The following is a 17,313-nucleotide window of genomic DNA, read 5'->3' on the forward strand; positions in this document are numbered from 1 at the left end:
CTTTCAGTCAGCTAGATTTTACCATTTTTATATTCATCTGCCTCATTCTCGTCTTCAAAGTGTTCTGATGCGGTAAGAAAATCTTCCTCTATTGAGGACACTGAGCAGTTAGTATCGTCCTCAGGCTTTAAGATGCTGGCCACAATGTGCAGCTGCTTCTCCTGCACAAGCTCCAGCCCAATCAGAAACTTGTTTATTTCAAATATGATGCAGTTTGTGCTGTTCTTGCTGTTTCCTCTTGCACACTGAACCACACAGACATCTGCCAGCCAAGAACACTAGAGGGGAAAAACACCCAAGGTTACACAATGCAATTAAAAGGAAAATGAAGAACTTTCTATCAAAACCTTCTAAACTCTCCCAACTATTTTCTCCCAACAAGACATCATCATTGCTACTATTATTATTAGGCAATCTCCAACACTGCAGCTCCAATGGTGGGACAAAATTCTGTGTGCAGTTCTAAACACACTTATTTGGGACTCAATGATACCCACTGAACTTACTCCTGAGTAAACATCACAGATGTATGGGAAATGTGAGAAAAACCAACATTTTCAGTTAGCACTGATCTGTGTGCCTTTCTTGAAACTTTTATTGGGCGTCGGTTCATTCCCTGCTTGCTAACATTTACCTTTGCTTCCTTTATTTAGTATGTAGTTTGTAAATAGACAGCAACTTGGAAATAGCTATATGGATCTATCATCCTTCTGGGATACAAGTCTGATCCAGCTAAAGTGAGTCACTACAATATCCCATGGAAGACAAGTTAGTTCTGACCAAAGAAAACTCACTGCTTTCAATGGGATTGAAGTCATTACTAACTTTCGGTAGATCGGAGCTTATGTCTTTAATCACATGACAATATTTCCCTAGTAGATCAGAATGAAAACTTGAAAGAAAATTAGAAAAACAGCAGGTAGGAGAGGATACAGATCATAGCTAAAAATTAGCTCTGCCTGTTATCCATGCTCTCTGCTAGCCATTGGCTACTATGCCATGATGTCCTTGGAATGACTAGTTGAGCATTTATGACTGAAGACAGGGGGTTGGGCCCAAAGTTTTCATTTTGTGAGCTTCTGTGTATGGAAGGAGAGCACTACTAATGGCAGGACCCAGTGGCGGTTGGTGGCTCCATGTCAGTGAGGCAGTGGCATCCACTCCAGGCTTTAGTCTGAACTTTCAAAGAGCTGTCCATCTTGTACAGCTCCTTGAAAGTTCACACTAAAACCTGAAGCAGATTCCACTGCTTCACGGACATGGAGCCATCAGCCACAACCAGCAGGATCCCTTCAATTTATGAAAGGACCCCTTATATGACAGTAACTGTCCCTCCATGACTGGAAGCTACATAAAATGAAAACTTTGTATCCAATCTAAAATCTCTTTTTAAAAGAGATCAAAAACTGCTCAGCTAAGAGTTCTAAAAGCATGCAGGCAGCAGCAGCATGTGTTTCAGCCGCAGCCAAAATCAGAGAAAGTCTGGCTAATAGAAACAGAGCACAGTCCAAAGCATACTTAGAAGTAATCCCAACTATGTTCAATGGAGCTAACTTCCAGGATAGTGTGCTTAGGACTGCAGTCTTACACTGCAATCCTCTTCATGTTTACTCAGAATCAAATCCCACTGTGTTCAGTGGTTCTTCTGCCCAGGAAAACGTGCTTTGGATTACAGCCCTAGTTTCTAGAATTCATTGGTCTGATGAAGTGTATTTGTTTTATAATTGGATTATTATTAATGTAATTTTGGTACAATACATACCAGCCAGACTGGTGAGGACTACAGAGAGGGTTTTTCAATTGTGGCCCCCACCCTGTGGAACTCCCTCCTAAATGATCTCCGCCATGACCCCTCTATAATGAGTTTCTGCCGGGACGTAAAGACCTGGCTCTTCAGGCAGGCTTTTGGGGTGCGCTATATTTGTGTCCAGATTTTTAATGTTTATTGTATCTGTATGCTTATTTTGTACGTCGCCCAGAGTGGCTGGATAGCCAGCCAGATGGGTGACAAAGAAATTCAATTGTTGTTATATGCCTTCAAGTCGATTACAATTTATGGCGACCCTATGAATCAGTGACCTCCAAGAGCATCTGTCATGAACCACCCTGCTCAGATCTTGTAAGTTCAGGTCTGTGGCTTCCTTTATGGAAACAATCCATCTCTTGTTTGGCCTTCCTCTTTTCTACTCCCTTCTGTTTTCCCCAGCATTATTGTCTTTTCTAGTGAATCATGTCTTCTCATGTTGTGTCCAAAGTATGATAACCTAGGTTTCATCATTTTAGCTTCTAGTGACAGTTCTGGTTTAATTTGTTCTAACACCCAATTATTGGTCTTTTTCGCAGTCCATGGTATGCGCAAAGCTCTCCTCCAAGAAATTCAATAAATAAATAAAATAAATAAATACGTGTTTGGATGTATGTTTGTATCTTTTGTTTGCTCTGGTGCAAAGGCCTATAGGTTAGACGATTTCAGATATTAGCAACAAACATATACATCAAGGATGAGGTATCTGTGGCCCTCCAGATGATGTTGGACTACAACTCCCATTATCCCCGGGCATTGGCCACACTGGCTGGGGGTGATGAGAGCTGGAGCATCCCTGGAGAACACACTGTAAAAAAGCAGCCCTTACTCTTTATATACATGAGTATCTTTGTGCACCTGCTAGCCAGAATGCACCCCTCTGTATTCCTGGCATTGCTGCTTTTATAAGGCATGGAGTATCCACTAGAGCACTAAGGCATTCCTAAAGATTAATCTAAAGATCATACCTGTGGTACTTCAACATCAGCCTGAAGGTCCCCTGAAGTTAATCCACTCAGCAAGATGATTTCGTTCTCTTTTGGAGGCTGTACATTCATAGAGCTGATAAGCTTTGGGAGATTTGGAGAGATACCGATCAATCTCTGAAGCACAAGAAACATGAGCATGAGAAGCAAACCACACTTCTTTAACCAGCCATGCTATCAAATGTAAATGAAAAAGTGGTCACTAGCACACCCTCAGATGTTACTTTAAAGTGTCGTGCACATTCAGGGTAGGCTTGAAAATGGACCCCTTGTCAGACAACAGTTGCAAGACTGTACAGACCTCACGTGGGGTTTCTAGCACTTGCACTCCTAGGCTTTTGTGCTCTGGTTTATATTAGAATAATAAGCTCTCTTCACAAAGTTTCCTCCATGCGTTTGTAGGTCCGTTACATGTCTTACTTTAGTTCTCTATTTTGAAGGGCTGTCAGAAGTGTCACAAGTCATGTGATATCCTCTCCACTATGGTGAGATACGCTGTATTTCCCTTTAAATTACAGTAATTATTTTAAACATGTGCCTATACATATAAATTAGCATATGCCATCTTTATGCAAATTGGCGTACAGTACACTTTTTTTGGTGATGCAAATCCTCTTTGTTGGCAATGCATAACTGTTCACCTTATGCATTTGCATTTGTGAATGTGTGAAGGGGACAGGCAGGGGCTGTTTGACTTACTTGGCACCTGTAACTTCACACATAGCATAACCTGTTGCAACTTGAAAATGTGATGAAATCCAACAGGCTAAACTATGGTGCCCTCCAGATGTTGTTGGACTATAGCTCCTATCATCCCTGACCAATAGCCATGCTGCCTGGGGCTGATGGGAGATAGAGTCCAGCAACAACTGGAGGGCATCACATTGATTACCCCTGGGCTAAACCTCAATGCCATTAAATAACTCAAATACAAATAAAAGGCTCAGTTAATAGTTCCCAGGACTTTACCAAGATAAGGGAAATTTTATTATTTTATTTATTTAAAACATTCATAGAATGCTTAATCATTTGCATTTCTAAGCAAAGTACATAAAAACAAGCCACAAATGAAATAAACAATAAAATCATCATAAAACCAAATAATGCAGTTGTCAAAAGCACAAGAAAGGAACTGTGAGGTATTCTCGCTTAAGAGCTCAATGATTGGAGTGCTCAGGTGCAGGGAAGAACTACAAGGATGGCAAAAGATCTGGAAGATATATTTAGCCCAGATAAAATATTTAAGAAGGTAAGCATTCACAGTTTTCAAGTGTTTAAAGGGATGCCAGAAAGAAAAAGGAAACTGCCCTGTATTCTCAGATGATCAGACAAAGAGTAGGATTAAATTACCAAAATTTTGCTTTAGCCAAACATTAGGAAAAGCTTTAACCACAAAAATGGTTCAGGAAAGGAACACATAGTTTAGGTGTTTATGGGAGCTCCTTTTTTGTTGTTTGCAAAGTATATTCTGGACCGTCATCTGTTAGAGGGTGTTCCTGGAGAGAACTGCTTCATGGTGGGTAAAGGCTATTCTTCCTACCTCAATGTGCAAGGCAGACAAGGGTGATGCTGCCCTGAGCCTTTTTTGGCATGACAGATGAGTGGAAGAACAGCCTTACCACTCAGAGAAAGGACTCCATGAGCGGAGGGCTCAGTTCCTTCCCACTCTGTGTAGGTCCAATGACCCAGTCAAGTTTATTGTAAAGAAATCTGTCCTTGGCCTATTTCCTGCTGTAATAAGCTGCTGAAACTGAGTGGGTTGTATCACAGAAAGGTATAGGGTGCCCTAACTTAAGGTAATGGTTTGGGCTAGATTGGACTAGGGTAGGGATGGGGAACCTGTAGTTCTCCAGATGCTGTGGGACTCCAGCTCCCATCAGCCCTAACAAGCATGGCCAATTGTCAAGGATGATGGGAACTATAATCCATAACATCTCAAAGGCCACAGATTGTCTATCTGTGGATTAAGGGGTTAGAACGGTCTTCTTCCATTTCTGAGTCTATGGGCTACTTCACATTTGCTGGAGGCATCCTCCTGAGTGCCTCATACCACTAGTAAGCTTGCAGCTGGGCCATGGTTATGTGGAAGGAATAATTGTGCAGTAGCAAACAGCATGGTGGGTTGGTGGCACTCATCTGATGACAGCTGAGTTGCTGTTGTTTACTAGGAAGGAGAGGGAGATAGGGCAAGGCGGCAGGGAAGTTGTTGTGGAACAAACTCTTTGGCAGGAGTACTGGATAGGTTCCACCAGTGCATTTGCAGTGTGCTGACCTCCCTGCCATCTCCCTATTCCCCTTCCCAGTAAACAGCAGCTATTGAGAGGTCAAGTGAGTGCCACCGCTCCCACTATGCTATCCGCTACAGTGCTTCTGTTTCCATATGGAGGTTGCATACATGGCACTTGCCATTTCTGTTATCACCGTGGTGTTCCCATTCCCCCTCTTGGAGCTGGGCCAGACATCTCTTCATTCTTCTGTGTACTTTCCTGTGAGTAATACCAGCTATCTCTGTATTGTGCACATACTGTGTGTATTAGCAAAGAACTTGCCTGTTTCATGAGTTCGTCATTGCAATCATCTTTGCATACATCCAGATTAACAAAGCAAACCTGCAATTAGAGAGAGAGAGAGAGAGAGAGAGGCAGAGAGAGAGAGAGAGAGAGAGGCAGAGAGAGAGGGACAGAGAGAGAGAGAGAGAGAGGCAGTTAAGATTCTGGAAGACCCATGAAATATCTATGAAACTATTTCAAAGTAAAGTCAAAAAGTAGTTTTACTAAACACATTATACAATATGTCAGCTTCTGCTGTGAAAGAGAGGATTGTCAAAGGTAAGTAGTTCATTGCTTGGGTGAAGTGTGCTGGAAAGGAACAAAGAATTCAGTTAAACTGGAACACAGGATTTGTCTATCTAGCCCAGTACTTTCTCCCCTGATTGGTGTCAACCACTCTGTTTCACATTACTCACTACCTGATTCTTCCAACTGAAGAAGCATAAGGATTGAATCTGGACTCTTCTGCATGCAAACCTTGAGCTCTACTACTGAGCTGTGGCACCTCTTTTAGTTGTTATCTAAAGTCATTTATGTGCAAGGAAGACATGTGTATACCCAGTGGGGCAAAAGGAGGTTCACTGAGGATTTCTCAGCAGCATCTTCCACTTTTGAAGAGGCAAGTCAATGTTTGGTTTAAGCAGTAGCTTGCCTCTTTCTAAGGGGGAACTGTTACAGAGAATTTTTTTCACAAACTCTGACTCTTGTGCAATTTGCAATTGAAAGGTAGTTGGCTTCTTTGGGTTATGTACTACACAGGATTTTGGCCAATATCTTCCGCTACGTATACTTATTTCAGTGCAATGAGAAAAATAAAAGATGTGCTCCAAAAGGTCGAAGAGGCTGATACCTCTGAACCCCTCAGCTATACAACTGAGGAACAGTAACTCCACACCTTGGGAAATGTTACATGTTCGCAGGCAAAATGCAGGTGCCTCTTTGATTATGTGTCAGTGGAAGCACGATACATCTTTCCTGAACTGACTGTACTAGTTCACTATTCATTTCTGCATGCAATAAAAAGTGCTGGTAGTTTTAACATTTAAAGCCCTAAAATAGTTTGTGTTATGAAACATCTGTACATGAAGGCTCTGCTCTGAATTTCTTCCTTCTCTAAAGTTAAGACTTTAACCTGTCTTTGGAACTCACTCCCAAGGGAAGCACAACAGTCTAATATCTTCATCAGCCTCTGAAGACCAGCAAAGGTGTATCCATTCTCTGAAAAGCATTCAGAGGGCACTGGTGAGGGGGGGCAGTTGTTGTTTTGATCAGGGGGATAATTTTCAGTCTTGTATTTTAATGACTTGATTAAGGTTTTGAATTAGTTTTTTTTTGCAGTGTTCAGTCAACCATGCCCTTTCCTAAGATGCATCATTCCACACACACCCGTTTTTTTCTCCCCCTGCCAACAGACAGTATTCTTTAGCTACTGAGCATGCTCGTTTCTCATTGTGCTGTTTTTTTTTAGGGGGGTCATAATCATATTACAGCCAGCCAATTTATGGCCCACTGCTTTCTTCCATAACCCTCCTACAATCCAATGGTGTATCTTATAGTAACTTCACCTTTCCTTGAGCCTCCTTCGAAATAAATATTGCAGTGTTTCTAGCAGGCGTTTCTCTTTTTTGTTTCTTTTGCATTTGGCAAGGCAATGATGCTTATACTTCTTAAGAATGCTATTACTCTACTCCTTTCTAGCAGAATAGTTAAGGTTGCTCTAAAAGAGCAAATTACACAGAAAAGTAGAATCATAGCTTCAAAATGCTTATGGCAAATTTCACCTCAGCAATCCTTATGAAACTGGGCAAAGGAGGAGAGTATTGTACATCTACTCATAACCTCTGTCCATTTCCCCCATAGCAATTCACTAAAGTTTACTAATTATTTCAAATAACATGAATGAAATAAAACCTTGGTATACAGTGGGTGCTTAGGAGAAGCTGATGTACAAACCAGATTCTGAATCTTAGCCTCACAAGCATGGTTGATATAAAGCAAGGAGAATTTAGCAACACTAACAGGATGTGACAGCAAAAGATGATGTGGGTAAACGTGCATGCAGAGAACTGTTTGAAAATATAAAATGGCTCCTTAGAGGAGTGAAGTGGAACCTTCCCTCTCTCTGTCACTTCTGCTATGTGCTCCATCAGAGCCAGGCATTTTACCTCAAACAGGTGAGCTCCTACATGTTACACGGAACAATCGAGTAGTCTGTCTGACCTTGGGAGAAAGTTCTCTATCTGCTGAGAGCAGTTTATATGCATGGGACTTGAAGATGAATGGGCTGCTGGAGTATCAAATGCAAAGCTTGGAAGAGTCCTCTGCTTGAACTAAAGCAATGGTGTGCATTGGCACAGCCACCCCTCACCCAATGCAATAGCAGGGAAAATAGGAGCTTATTTATGTTTTCCAAATTTGTATTCTGCCTGTGATGTCCCTGTATATATATATAATACTGCAAATATGGTAAGTGCGGGTTTATTAGAGTATATGTAAGTAGACTGAGTGAGAGGGGAGAGTACATGGGTTGGAATGTTGATGAGTGTTGTATTATGATTGGCTGGGCACTTGAGTGTCTGAAGGTATAAATGAGAGGATGACAGTTCGGTTGGTTCGGTTGGTTCTGAGGATTGGAGGGTGGATTGGATTAGGCGGGTAGTGAGGCAGGTTATTGATGACTAAGAAACATAAAGAGTAACATAAAGAGTAATTGCAGGGCAGCAATTTGGCGGTAGAGGCATGTAATCAATATGGCGGTAGAGGCAACAGCGACGGGCAATGGAGCCCCACCGCCGATGGCTTTTATAGGGCAATCTTCCCTTGGTTGATGGTTACAAAGCATGGCAATGCACATAAAATACAGGGGAACCCCCCTCCCTTTTATTATGCTGCCTCCCTTGTTATTTGACTGGGACTTGGATGCCCGTTATCAATATGACCCAGGGACCTATGTACATCAGGCCACCACTGCCTCTTGTGGTGGAAAGCGCTGGGCCGGCTGGAGCCAGAGCCGGGGAGGAACTGCGGCCTCTCGGCGGGCCCGTTGTTGTGGCCTATCCTGGAGGACATCGGTTCCTGTGATGATCTTTTGGCGTTTCAGAGGCGGTTTGGAGGCCCGGGAAGCACCCCTGCAGCGGCCGCCGCCCTTCCATACAACATTCATCCACTTGCCTGATATCGGCGGCATTTACACTCTGGCCCCTTCACCGAGGCTTCTCTAAGAAGAACTGCTCTGTTAGTTTCATTTTTGAGAGGCTGGTTGTTCCGCCCCTCTCCTCGCTGGAACTGCTGGATGCTGGGGTTGGGGGAGATGCTGGTTTTTGACCTTGTAAATGGACTATCTCCCACACTGGTTTTATGCCAGGGTGGGAAGACTTACATCAGGAACTCCCATCTCTAGTTACACCTCGGACCATACAGGCGAGAACCCTATTATTGAAACTGAGTTGCCTCTACCTTGTTGTTTAGTTATCATTTATTGTTACAGTTTTTATTGTTTGCTTTCTGATATTCTGTTGTTTTATATGTTTTGTTATGTACATCACTCAGAGTGGCTGGTAAATCTAGCCAGATGGGCGATTAATAAATAGAATAAAATAAATAAATAACGCATCTTATGAAACCACACGCTTGTTGACTATACCTTTAAGTAATCTTGTTATTCCCTGCAGAGCTTGGAAAAGTTACTTTTTTGAACTACAACTCCCATCAGCCCCAGCCAGCATGGCCACTGGATTGGGCTGATAGGAGTTGTAGTTCAAAAAAGTAACTTTTCCAAGCTCTGATTCCCTGTGTATATAAATAAATAGTTCTTGGTTTACCAAAACGCCTGATCCTTGGCTGGGTTTCACAGACCAGAAGGGTGGGCAGGACATATACCAAGGTTGGGAAACAGTATCAATGGTGGCAGCGGTGAAGAGATAGTGTAACATCATCAGGTATCCAGAGCAACCCAGCACTGTAATCTTTAGAGGCACAAAGATACAGGGGGGTTGAGGCCTGTAAGTGCACCCAGACACAAAGTAGCAATAAGCCAGGAGGAGACTAAGGCACAGTCTCAAGGCATTATTGTTTACAGGGAGTGTCTGGTGGTGCCGCCTAGCAGTGGGATCTTGAGAGATCTTTGCTAGAGCCGGTGAGAGAATTGTTTTGAGAGCAGGATCCTGAGGTGGGACCATGACAAGGCGGTGACCACAGGTGGGGGCCTGACACTGCCTTTCTAAAAGCAAACAAACAAAACCCAACTTAAGACAGCTAATGGTACACAGATTATTAAAACTAGAAGCTAAAATCATGAAGAAAATATTAAGATGCGAAAAGATCAACAAACAAGAGAGAGAACAGCAGCAAATAATGAGTCCTGGAAATTCCCACTGAAAAAGAAAAGTCTTGGCTACTAGCTGAAAGGAGGGCAGTGGTGGGTCCTGGCTAACTTCTTTTGGCAGGGTGTTCTATTGCCTTGGCACCACCAGAAAAAGTCCTACCCCCTCTGCCCACCTGCCAGTTCTGCTTTGCTGTTATGAAGTTACTCCACAACTTGGTTTTCACACCCACCCACAGGATTGCATCCTAATCAGGAATGGGGCACCCATGACCCTCCAGATGTCATTGGACTCCAACTGCCATCAGCTCTAGCTAGCATGGCCAATGGTCAGGGATGATGGGAGTTTTAGTCCAGCAATATCTGGAGAGAAATAGGTTCCCCGTCTCTGCCCTTGGTCCTCAAGGCATTGTAACTCATGATTTCCAATAAGAGTTGCTTGTCATCCAGCACCCTTGAATGATGCAGGGCATTCCATGGCAAAACATTATTAAGAGATTAGCAGGTATATCAGAAGACTAAACCTATGATCAGGGAGATCGCAGGATGCAATATGGTAGGTACAGAAATGTCAGGGGAGGGGTGTCTGTAGGACAAAGTAAAGGATAAATTTCATTCATAGCATGTCAATGGCAAAAATTCCAGTTGTGTGTTGAGTTTTAAATTAACCTAGCTCTGACTCAAGTCCATATGATATGCACTTATTGCATGAACAACATATGGCCATCTGCAGTGACAAGTTGCACAGCAGATGGTCAAATTCAACCCTCCTAAGAAGAACCAAGGAAGGGCTATTATTATTATTATTATTATTGTTGTTGTTGTTGTTGTTGTTATTATTATTGACAAAGCTTCCCCCCATCAATTACATAATTGCCCTGGATAAATAACATAACATTCCCTTTAAATAAACTATATGTCAGTTGGATGGTGCATAGCACTGTAGCCAGGAGGCTTTATGCTTTTAGGAAGCACTGTTTGTTAGAAATGTAAATGTTGTATAGCTGTGGGGTATCTTCAGGGCTTTGACAATGTCTGCCGGGCCTGGTGCTAAATAAATTGTTCATAAGGACATCATCTTTTATTGGCTTTTAAAAAGACTTCTCTGTTACTGCTAATTCCTGGAAAACATATACATGTGATAACGCCAAGGAAACACTGCAGTGAGGTGCTGTTTAACCAATTAAATTGCCATTAAATAATGGCCCTTTCCAGAATTTTAACAAATTTCTATATATGTCAATTTTCAACACTGTTTAACTTGATGTGGAAATTTTTATCAGATTGTTTTGAAATTTGGTGCATTCATAGATCTCATCAGGTAGATTATGTATATGAGGTTTCACATTATTAGCTATTATTATTAGGTATCATTTTATAAGTGATAACATTGTAAGGTAGTTAGTTGCTCACCTTAACTAAAGGTGTGCCTCTTTAATATAGCTCTAAATTTACAGAGTAACACAGATGCATCTACTTCTTTGTAAAGACTGATGCACGTTATGGATGAATGTGCACAGAGGTTATGCGCACTAAAACTTTTGTCTAGTCTGTTGTGGAAGCTCCATTGGCTTGAGGATTGGATTATTAATTTCTTTATACTACATTCAATTCTACATTTAATTAGTAGTCAATTTGTGTTCATATCAAATAAGAAAGCCTAATTTTGCTTTCATTTGCATAACTGCACCAACTAGTTGGCTCTAGTAATAGCAACAGAAAAGATTTCCCTGGATTGGGGACATTATGTCCTCATGTTTTCATTAGATATTGTATCCCTGAACATGTGGGTAAGTTGGAGCTGAACAAAAATGGCCTCCTTCCAAAATTCGCCTCCTCTTCCAAAATTCATAAGCAATGAATTGATATAGTGGTGGTATTTTAACAATTTCAGAAGCAAGAGAAATGTCAATTTATGGTGGTTTCTCTTTGAAAACATCTTTTTTTTTCTTTTCGGTGGTTGCAGGAGAACTTGTCTTGGTGGCCATCTTCTGAAGGAAGCACAAAAGGCCCTGGGAAGGATGCTACATGGTGACACAGAATCATTCGGAGGGTGTTTGGAACTGCGGCACTGCCATTCCTGGAAACTCTCTTGGAATAATATGTCATGATTTAGTGTCCTTCTTGGGGCATGGGGGGTGAGTTCTATTGTCACCTGTAGCATTAGTACAACATGTAAGTACTTTTGAATTTTGGGGCAAATTTTATACACAGTATATGAGATCAGAATAATTTTCAATTATGGATAGCCTTGAATTATACAAGGGGCTTAAGTACTTTGAGTATACCCCAAGAGCTTGTGCATGGCCAGTTGAATTGCTGAATTGTTTTCTTGGAAGAATGAATCCTCCATGCTATATTACAAACTGTTTTTGAAATGTAGCCTAAGCTTCAGAAGCTAAATTTGTCATATAGTGAGAGCCATTGGGAAGTACTTTGGATCCAAGACAATATTCTTTGTAACAATGACATCAGTGCCACAAACTACCAAGGCATGAAAATTTCACCACTGCTTCTCACTGATTCACAGCACAATCCTGTTCATATCAACTCAGAATGAGTTGAGGGGGGCTTTCTCCCAGGGAGTATAGGAGTGCAGCCTTAAGTGGATTGTAATATGTGGTCCTCCAGATGTTGTTGGACTATAGCTCCCATTATGCCTGACCATTGGTCATACTGGCTGGTACTTATTTCCAACAACATCTGGAGGGCTAAAGATTCTTCACCCTGCCATACATACTTACCTGGAAGTATGTCTTACTGAACTCAATAGGACTTACCTCTAAGTAGACATGTATAGGATTGCACTGTTAGTAGTACAGTGGTTAAGAGACTGAGCTGTGAATCAGGAAGTGCCTAGTTCAAATCTCAACTCTGCCACAAACTTAAAAGTAGCTTTAGGCAAGCCACTATTACTCAATCTCCGACCTACATCTGCAACATGGGTATAAAAATATTGACCTACCTTACAGGGTTGCTGTATATTACCAGGCAATGTGGAGTAATTAGAACACTCTGAGTTGGCGAGACTCATTTAACATTGACATGAAATCAAGCCTTAAGTGTCATCAGCCCAGTTCTCTGGAACGCTGTGACAACAGAGATTCAGCAGGCGCCTTTTGTTTTAACCTTTAAAGACCGGCTGAAAACCTTTCTATTCTGCCAGGCTTATGCAGGCAATTAAGAAGATGTCTTTTTACAATAGTTGACCTTTGTTTATATACTGTATTTTTAATGGTTTTTACTGTATGGTTTTTAAAATTTTCATAAACCCCTTTGATGTTTTTTAAAAAATGAAATAGCAGTATACAAACATGTTTATAAATAAAAATAAATAAATGTATATGTATATGTATAATTATATATGTTTCATTATGTTCCAGGGAAAGTAATTTACTTTCTGATAAATAAATCATTTCTTTTTTCATCTAGTTTGTTAATCTAGTCAATGTATGTATGTGTGCCTAAAACTATACTGAATCATATACATGAAATTGTGCGTTACAGTGCATTTGGTTTGCCATTTCATCCAATGAAGGGACAGAAATAGATTCTGCACTTCCACTATATTGCTTTGATAACAGCAATAAGGACTATCAGAGCTCCTGCAGATGATAGATCCTGTTGAGTTTCCTAACCTGTAGTTACTCAGCACGACACATTTAAGTGCATTTCTTTGTTTTCTCCGCTCCTCCCCCTGTCCTACCGAATTCTAGAAGGCCTGCTTATGGAACAGTCTAGAAATGGGTAGCCAAATCAAAAATTAAAATCAACTATTTTCTGTGTATCAAAATCCAAAGTCTGAAGAGCTGGTTCCAATGTTAAGAAGAAAAAAACCTTAAAGCAAATTGCATTTAGGATCTCACTGAGGTTGAAAAAGGTAAAGGTAAAGGTGTCCCCTCACTTGTAGTGCGAGTCGTTTCCGACTCTTAGGATGACATCTTGCGACGTTTACTAGGCAGACCGTATATATGGGGTGGGATTGCCAGTTCCTTCCCCGGCCTTTCTTTACCCCCCAGCACATGCCGGGTACTCATTTTACCGACCACGGATGGATGGAAGGCTGAGTGGACCTCAACCCCTTTTACCAGAGATTCGACTTCCTCCTTCCGTTGGAATCGAACTCCGGCCGTGAGCAGAGCTTCGGCTGCGTTACTGCTGCTTACCACTTCCAATTTAGATATTCAAAAAGATCCCAAGAAAGCAAAGGTCTAATATTTATTTCTGCTTATCTTACATCTTTGTAACATTTTTAATCAGCTCTTAAGTTTGCGGCAAGTTGAAAGGCAAGGCTTCAGAATCTAGAAAGACACTAGAGACAGAATAATTTATGCATGTTATTTGTGCTTTATCTAATAAGATGTTCATACTTCAATTGCTGGATGCAGATTTCTGTTCAGCATAAGAAGAAACAGTAACAACTTACTGCTGGCAGTAAGTTTAGTTGGTCCACTGTCCCAATGAGTAATACTGCAATAGCATCAGAGAGGAGATACATTATTTATGCTACATTGGCAGTCAATCAGTACAGCCTGGCAGATTGTCTGGGCTCCATGAGCTTCTGTAACAGTGAAATGGCTATTAGGCATGATGGCTATAGTGCCTCCAGTATCAGAGGCAGCAGTATGCCCCTTCATACCAGCTGCTAGGAATCATGAGGAGGAGAAGATTCCTGTGCTCATGTCCTGCTTGTTGGCTTTCTACAGGCATCGGGTTGGTCACTGTGAGAACAGAATGCTGGACTAGATGAGCATCTGGTCTGATCCATCAGGGCACTTATGTGTTCTTATGGAATAGAGTCAAACTAAAGAAAGGCAGGAGATGAGGGAAATGTACAATCACTTCAATTGCCCTATACTTTCAATGGGGAAAGTGGTACTTTATACAGGGTCTGCCAGAAGGCCCTGTGATAACAGGTGTGACAGCAAGAATATTGGGAGAGGGGACAGTGTAACAAATTTAACCATCAACCCCAAATCTTTACACATTAAGGCTTTGTAGCTGTGATCTCTGGATGAAAGCAAAATGAATAAGCAGCCCCCCACCTACTTGTCTGCTGTCTTTTACCATTGCCCTTAACGAAGATGGCAGCCGCGGTTTCCCTAATGGGGTGACGCCTCCGCTGCCATCTTTGTTGATGGCACGCGTGCGTGCTATGTGCGTGCATCTCTGCCATCAACTAAGATGGCGGCAGGGGCTTCAGTACCTTAGGGAAACCGCGGCCGCCATCTTCGTTAAGGGCAATGGTAAAAGACAGCAGACAGGTAGGTGGGGGGCACAGATCACAGAAGGGGAGTGGAGGGGCGGCTGAGGGGCCCCCTGTAGCTCCAGGGGCCGTTGGGCCAGTGCCTCACCTGGCCGCCCTTTAGAACCGGCCCTGCAAGCACATACAAAAATGAATTAGAAGACTCAGAAAAGCAAAAAGAATGGTGGGAAAACACCTGCCACCTTTTGCATCAAATGCCTCTTCACAATCCACCTCTGGCTGAACGTACAGGTTCCCATGATATCCTTTTCCTGGCCACCTCTGCTTCCACCTCTCCCCTTTTCAATGTTCTTGGTAAAATATCTCCCAGATAGTAACTGAGTGCAGCTTTTACATCAATGCAATACAGAGGAGAGAAAAGTATTTCACTTGTGAGACGAGTCTCAGGAAGGCAAAACAGAAGAAGTATTAGGGAAGGATAGGTTGCTAATTCTGTTTGCAGTCATCAGGGTGATGTAGCTGTAATGTTCCTCAATATCACATCACATGTATCACATTGCTCCTTAAATAGTATGTAACACAGACGTTTACAGTTCAAATTAGTAGTGTGTCATGCCTCCCTTGGAGGACTCAACAGAGGATGAAGGGGAATGGGAGACTTCAGACCCAGGAAAAGGGACAAGCAGAGAGGTAGCTCAAGACCCTTTGCCCTCAGACAAGGAGCAGGATCCTCCTGGAGCCATCCCGTCAGATTCAGAGAGCAACCAGGAAGCTACTCTGACCCCAGCAGAGAGGAGACAGCAATGGGTGTTGGAACAGAGGCAGTCGGCCCATGTGAGAACCACAAGCTCTTGAAAAAGGAAAGGCTGACTGCAAACACTTGGCTTCAGATGCTGAGCTTAAAAGGCCATGAGTGGCTTGGGCTCTTGCTGGAAACAACATTGGACTCCGTGTCAGATTGTCGTCAGTCCTGCTGGTGATCCTGTGCCTTTGACTCCACCCTTCCTGATTGGATCTCTGGTACCTGGATTTTGGACTCCTGAGGACTTGTCTGTTGTACACTCTCAGCTTTTCCCATCCAGTATTCATGTTTGCTATACTGTAGTTGCTGACCTCTCTGCTTCAACTCAAGCATGATAGATTTATGGCCCAGCTGCTGGTTGTTTTCTGCTAATTACTGCAGCTGGAAAATATTTCAGTTTGGTCGGCAGAGACTGACATAGTGCAGAGAAGCACCTTTTGCAGATGCCATGGCTTCATATAGCAGTAGTATTGAGACTTCTGTACTCCCCTCAAGGTCAATGTCCAGATTCTAAATGAAAATTTATACCTGTTGACAATGCTTTTTGGGTAAAATAAATAAATAAATGAGGTGCTGGTACTCATATCTTGATAAAAATAACGTGGGTACCAGCACAAAATGGCTGGCACGGGCAGCAAAAGAAAAAGAAAAAAATGAGGTGCCCGTACTTCATACTGGTGAGTGTTGTCACAAAAAAGCCCTGCCTATTGATAATTTTACTTCTGCATCATCCTTTAGAATTCCCTCCCCTTAAATATTAGATAGGCACCATCTCAGCTGTCTTTTCCATGCCTACTGTGTTTCTTTTAACTGGTTTTTAATTTTTAACTTAATTTATACTAAATTTCAATTTAATTAAATTTAATTTTTAAAGTTTTTAATTGTCAGAAGTGTTTCTAGGTCTTACTGATTCTGTTGTTTTTAACTGGTTAATGTAAGTTGCTTTGGGTCACCTTGGTGAGAAAAGCGACCACCAACTGTAATAAATAATAATTAATAATTAATAATACTGAATACCTTTCTCTTCCAACAAGTCATTTAAGCTGAGATCTTTCCCAGTCTTCATCTGTGCTGGAATTGGTTTAAAGATGTTTCTAAGCTGTTTCCATTAGTTTTATAATTTGTTGTTTACTCCCATGCTATAGTGGTAGTTTATGCATTGGAAACCTCAAGGCTGGATCATAGAATAGCAGAGTTACTGCAACATGTTCTATGTGGAGCTGCCATTGAGTCTGGTCTGGAAGCTTTAGCTAGTACAGATTGCTTTGGCTACCCTGGTGACAGGAACAGATACTGCCAACATGTGGCATTGGTATTAAAAGCCCTGCAGGAGTAAGAACTTAGGCTGCAATCCTACTTACCTAGGAGGAAGCGTCTCTGAATTCAACAGGATTTATTGCCAAGTAAATATGGTTAGAATTGTTGTTGTTTGTTGTGATGTGCCTTCAAGTCGACTACGACTTATGGCGACCCTATGAATCAGCAACCTCCAATAGTATCTGTTGTGAACCACCCTGTTCAGATCTTGTAAGTTCAGATCTGTGGCTTCCTTTATGGAATCAGTCCATCGCTTGTTCGGCCTTCCTCTTTTTTTTGACTCCCTTCTCTTTTTTCCACAGCATTGTTGTCTTTTCTAGTAAATCAT

The 17,313-nt window shown here is 41.9% G+C and overlaps 1 protein-coding gene across 2 annotated transcripts in view; it reads right to left on the minus strand.

Annotated features, from left to right (window-relative positions):
* Positions 1-17,313, minus strand: part of SPHKAP (SPHK1 interactor, AKAP domain containing) — a 114,143-nt gene that overhangs the window by 14,187 nt on the left and 82,643 nt on the right. For both annotated transcript variants that reach the window (XM_061636862.1, XM_061636861.1), the window contains exons 4-6: positions 5,340-5,399; positions 2,773-2,907; positions 23-278 (exon numbers count right to left, since the gene is read on the minus strand). In XM_061636862.1, the coding sequence (XP_061492846.1) occupies positions 23-278; positions 2,773-2,907; positions 5,340-5,399 (451 nt within the window). The remainder of the gene's footprint in view (positions 1-22; positions 279-2,772; positions 2,908-5,339; positions 5,400-17,313) is intronic.

This window comes from Rhineura floridana, chromosome 7, assembly GCF_030035675.1.
Source record: "Rhineura floridana isolate rRhiFlo1 chromosome 7, rRhiFlo1.hap2, whole genome shotgun sequence".
Taxonomy (NCBI): Eukaryota; Metazoa; Chordata; class Lepidosauria; order Squamata; family Rhineuridae; genus Rhineura; species Rhineura floridana.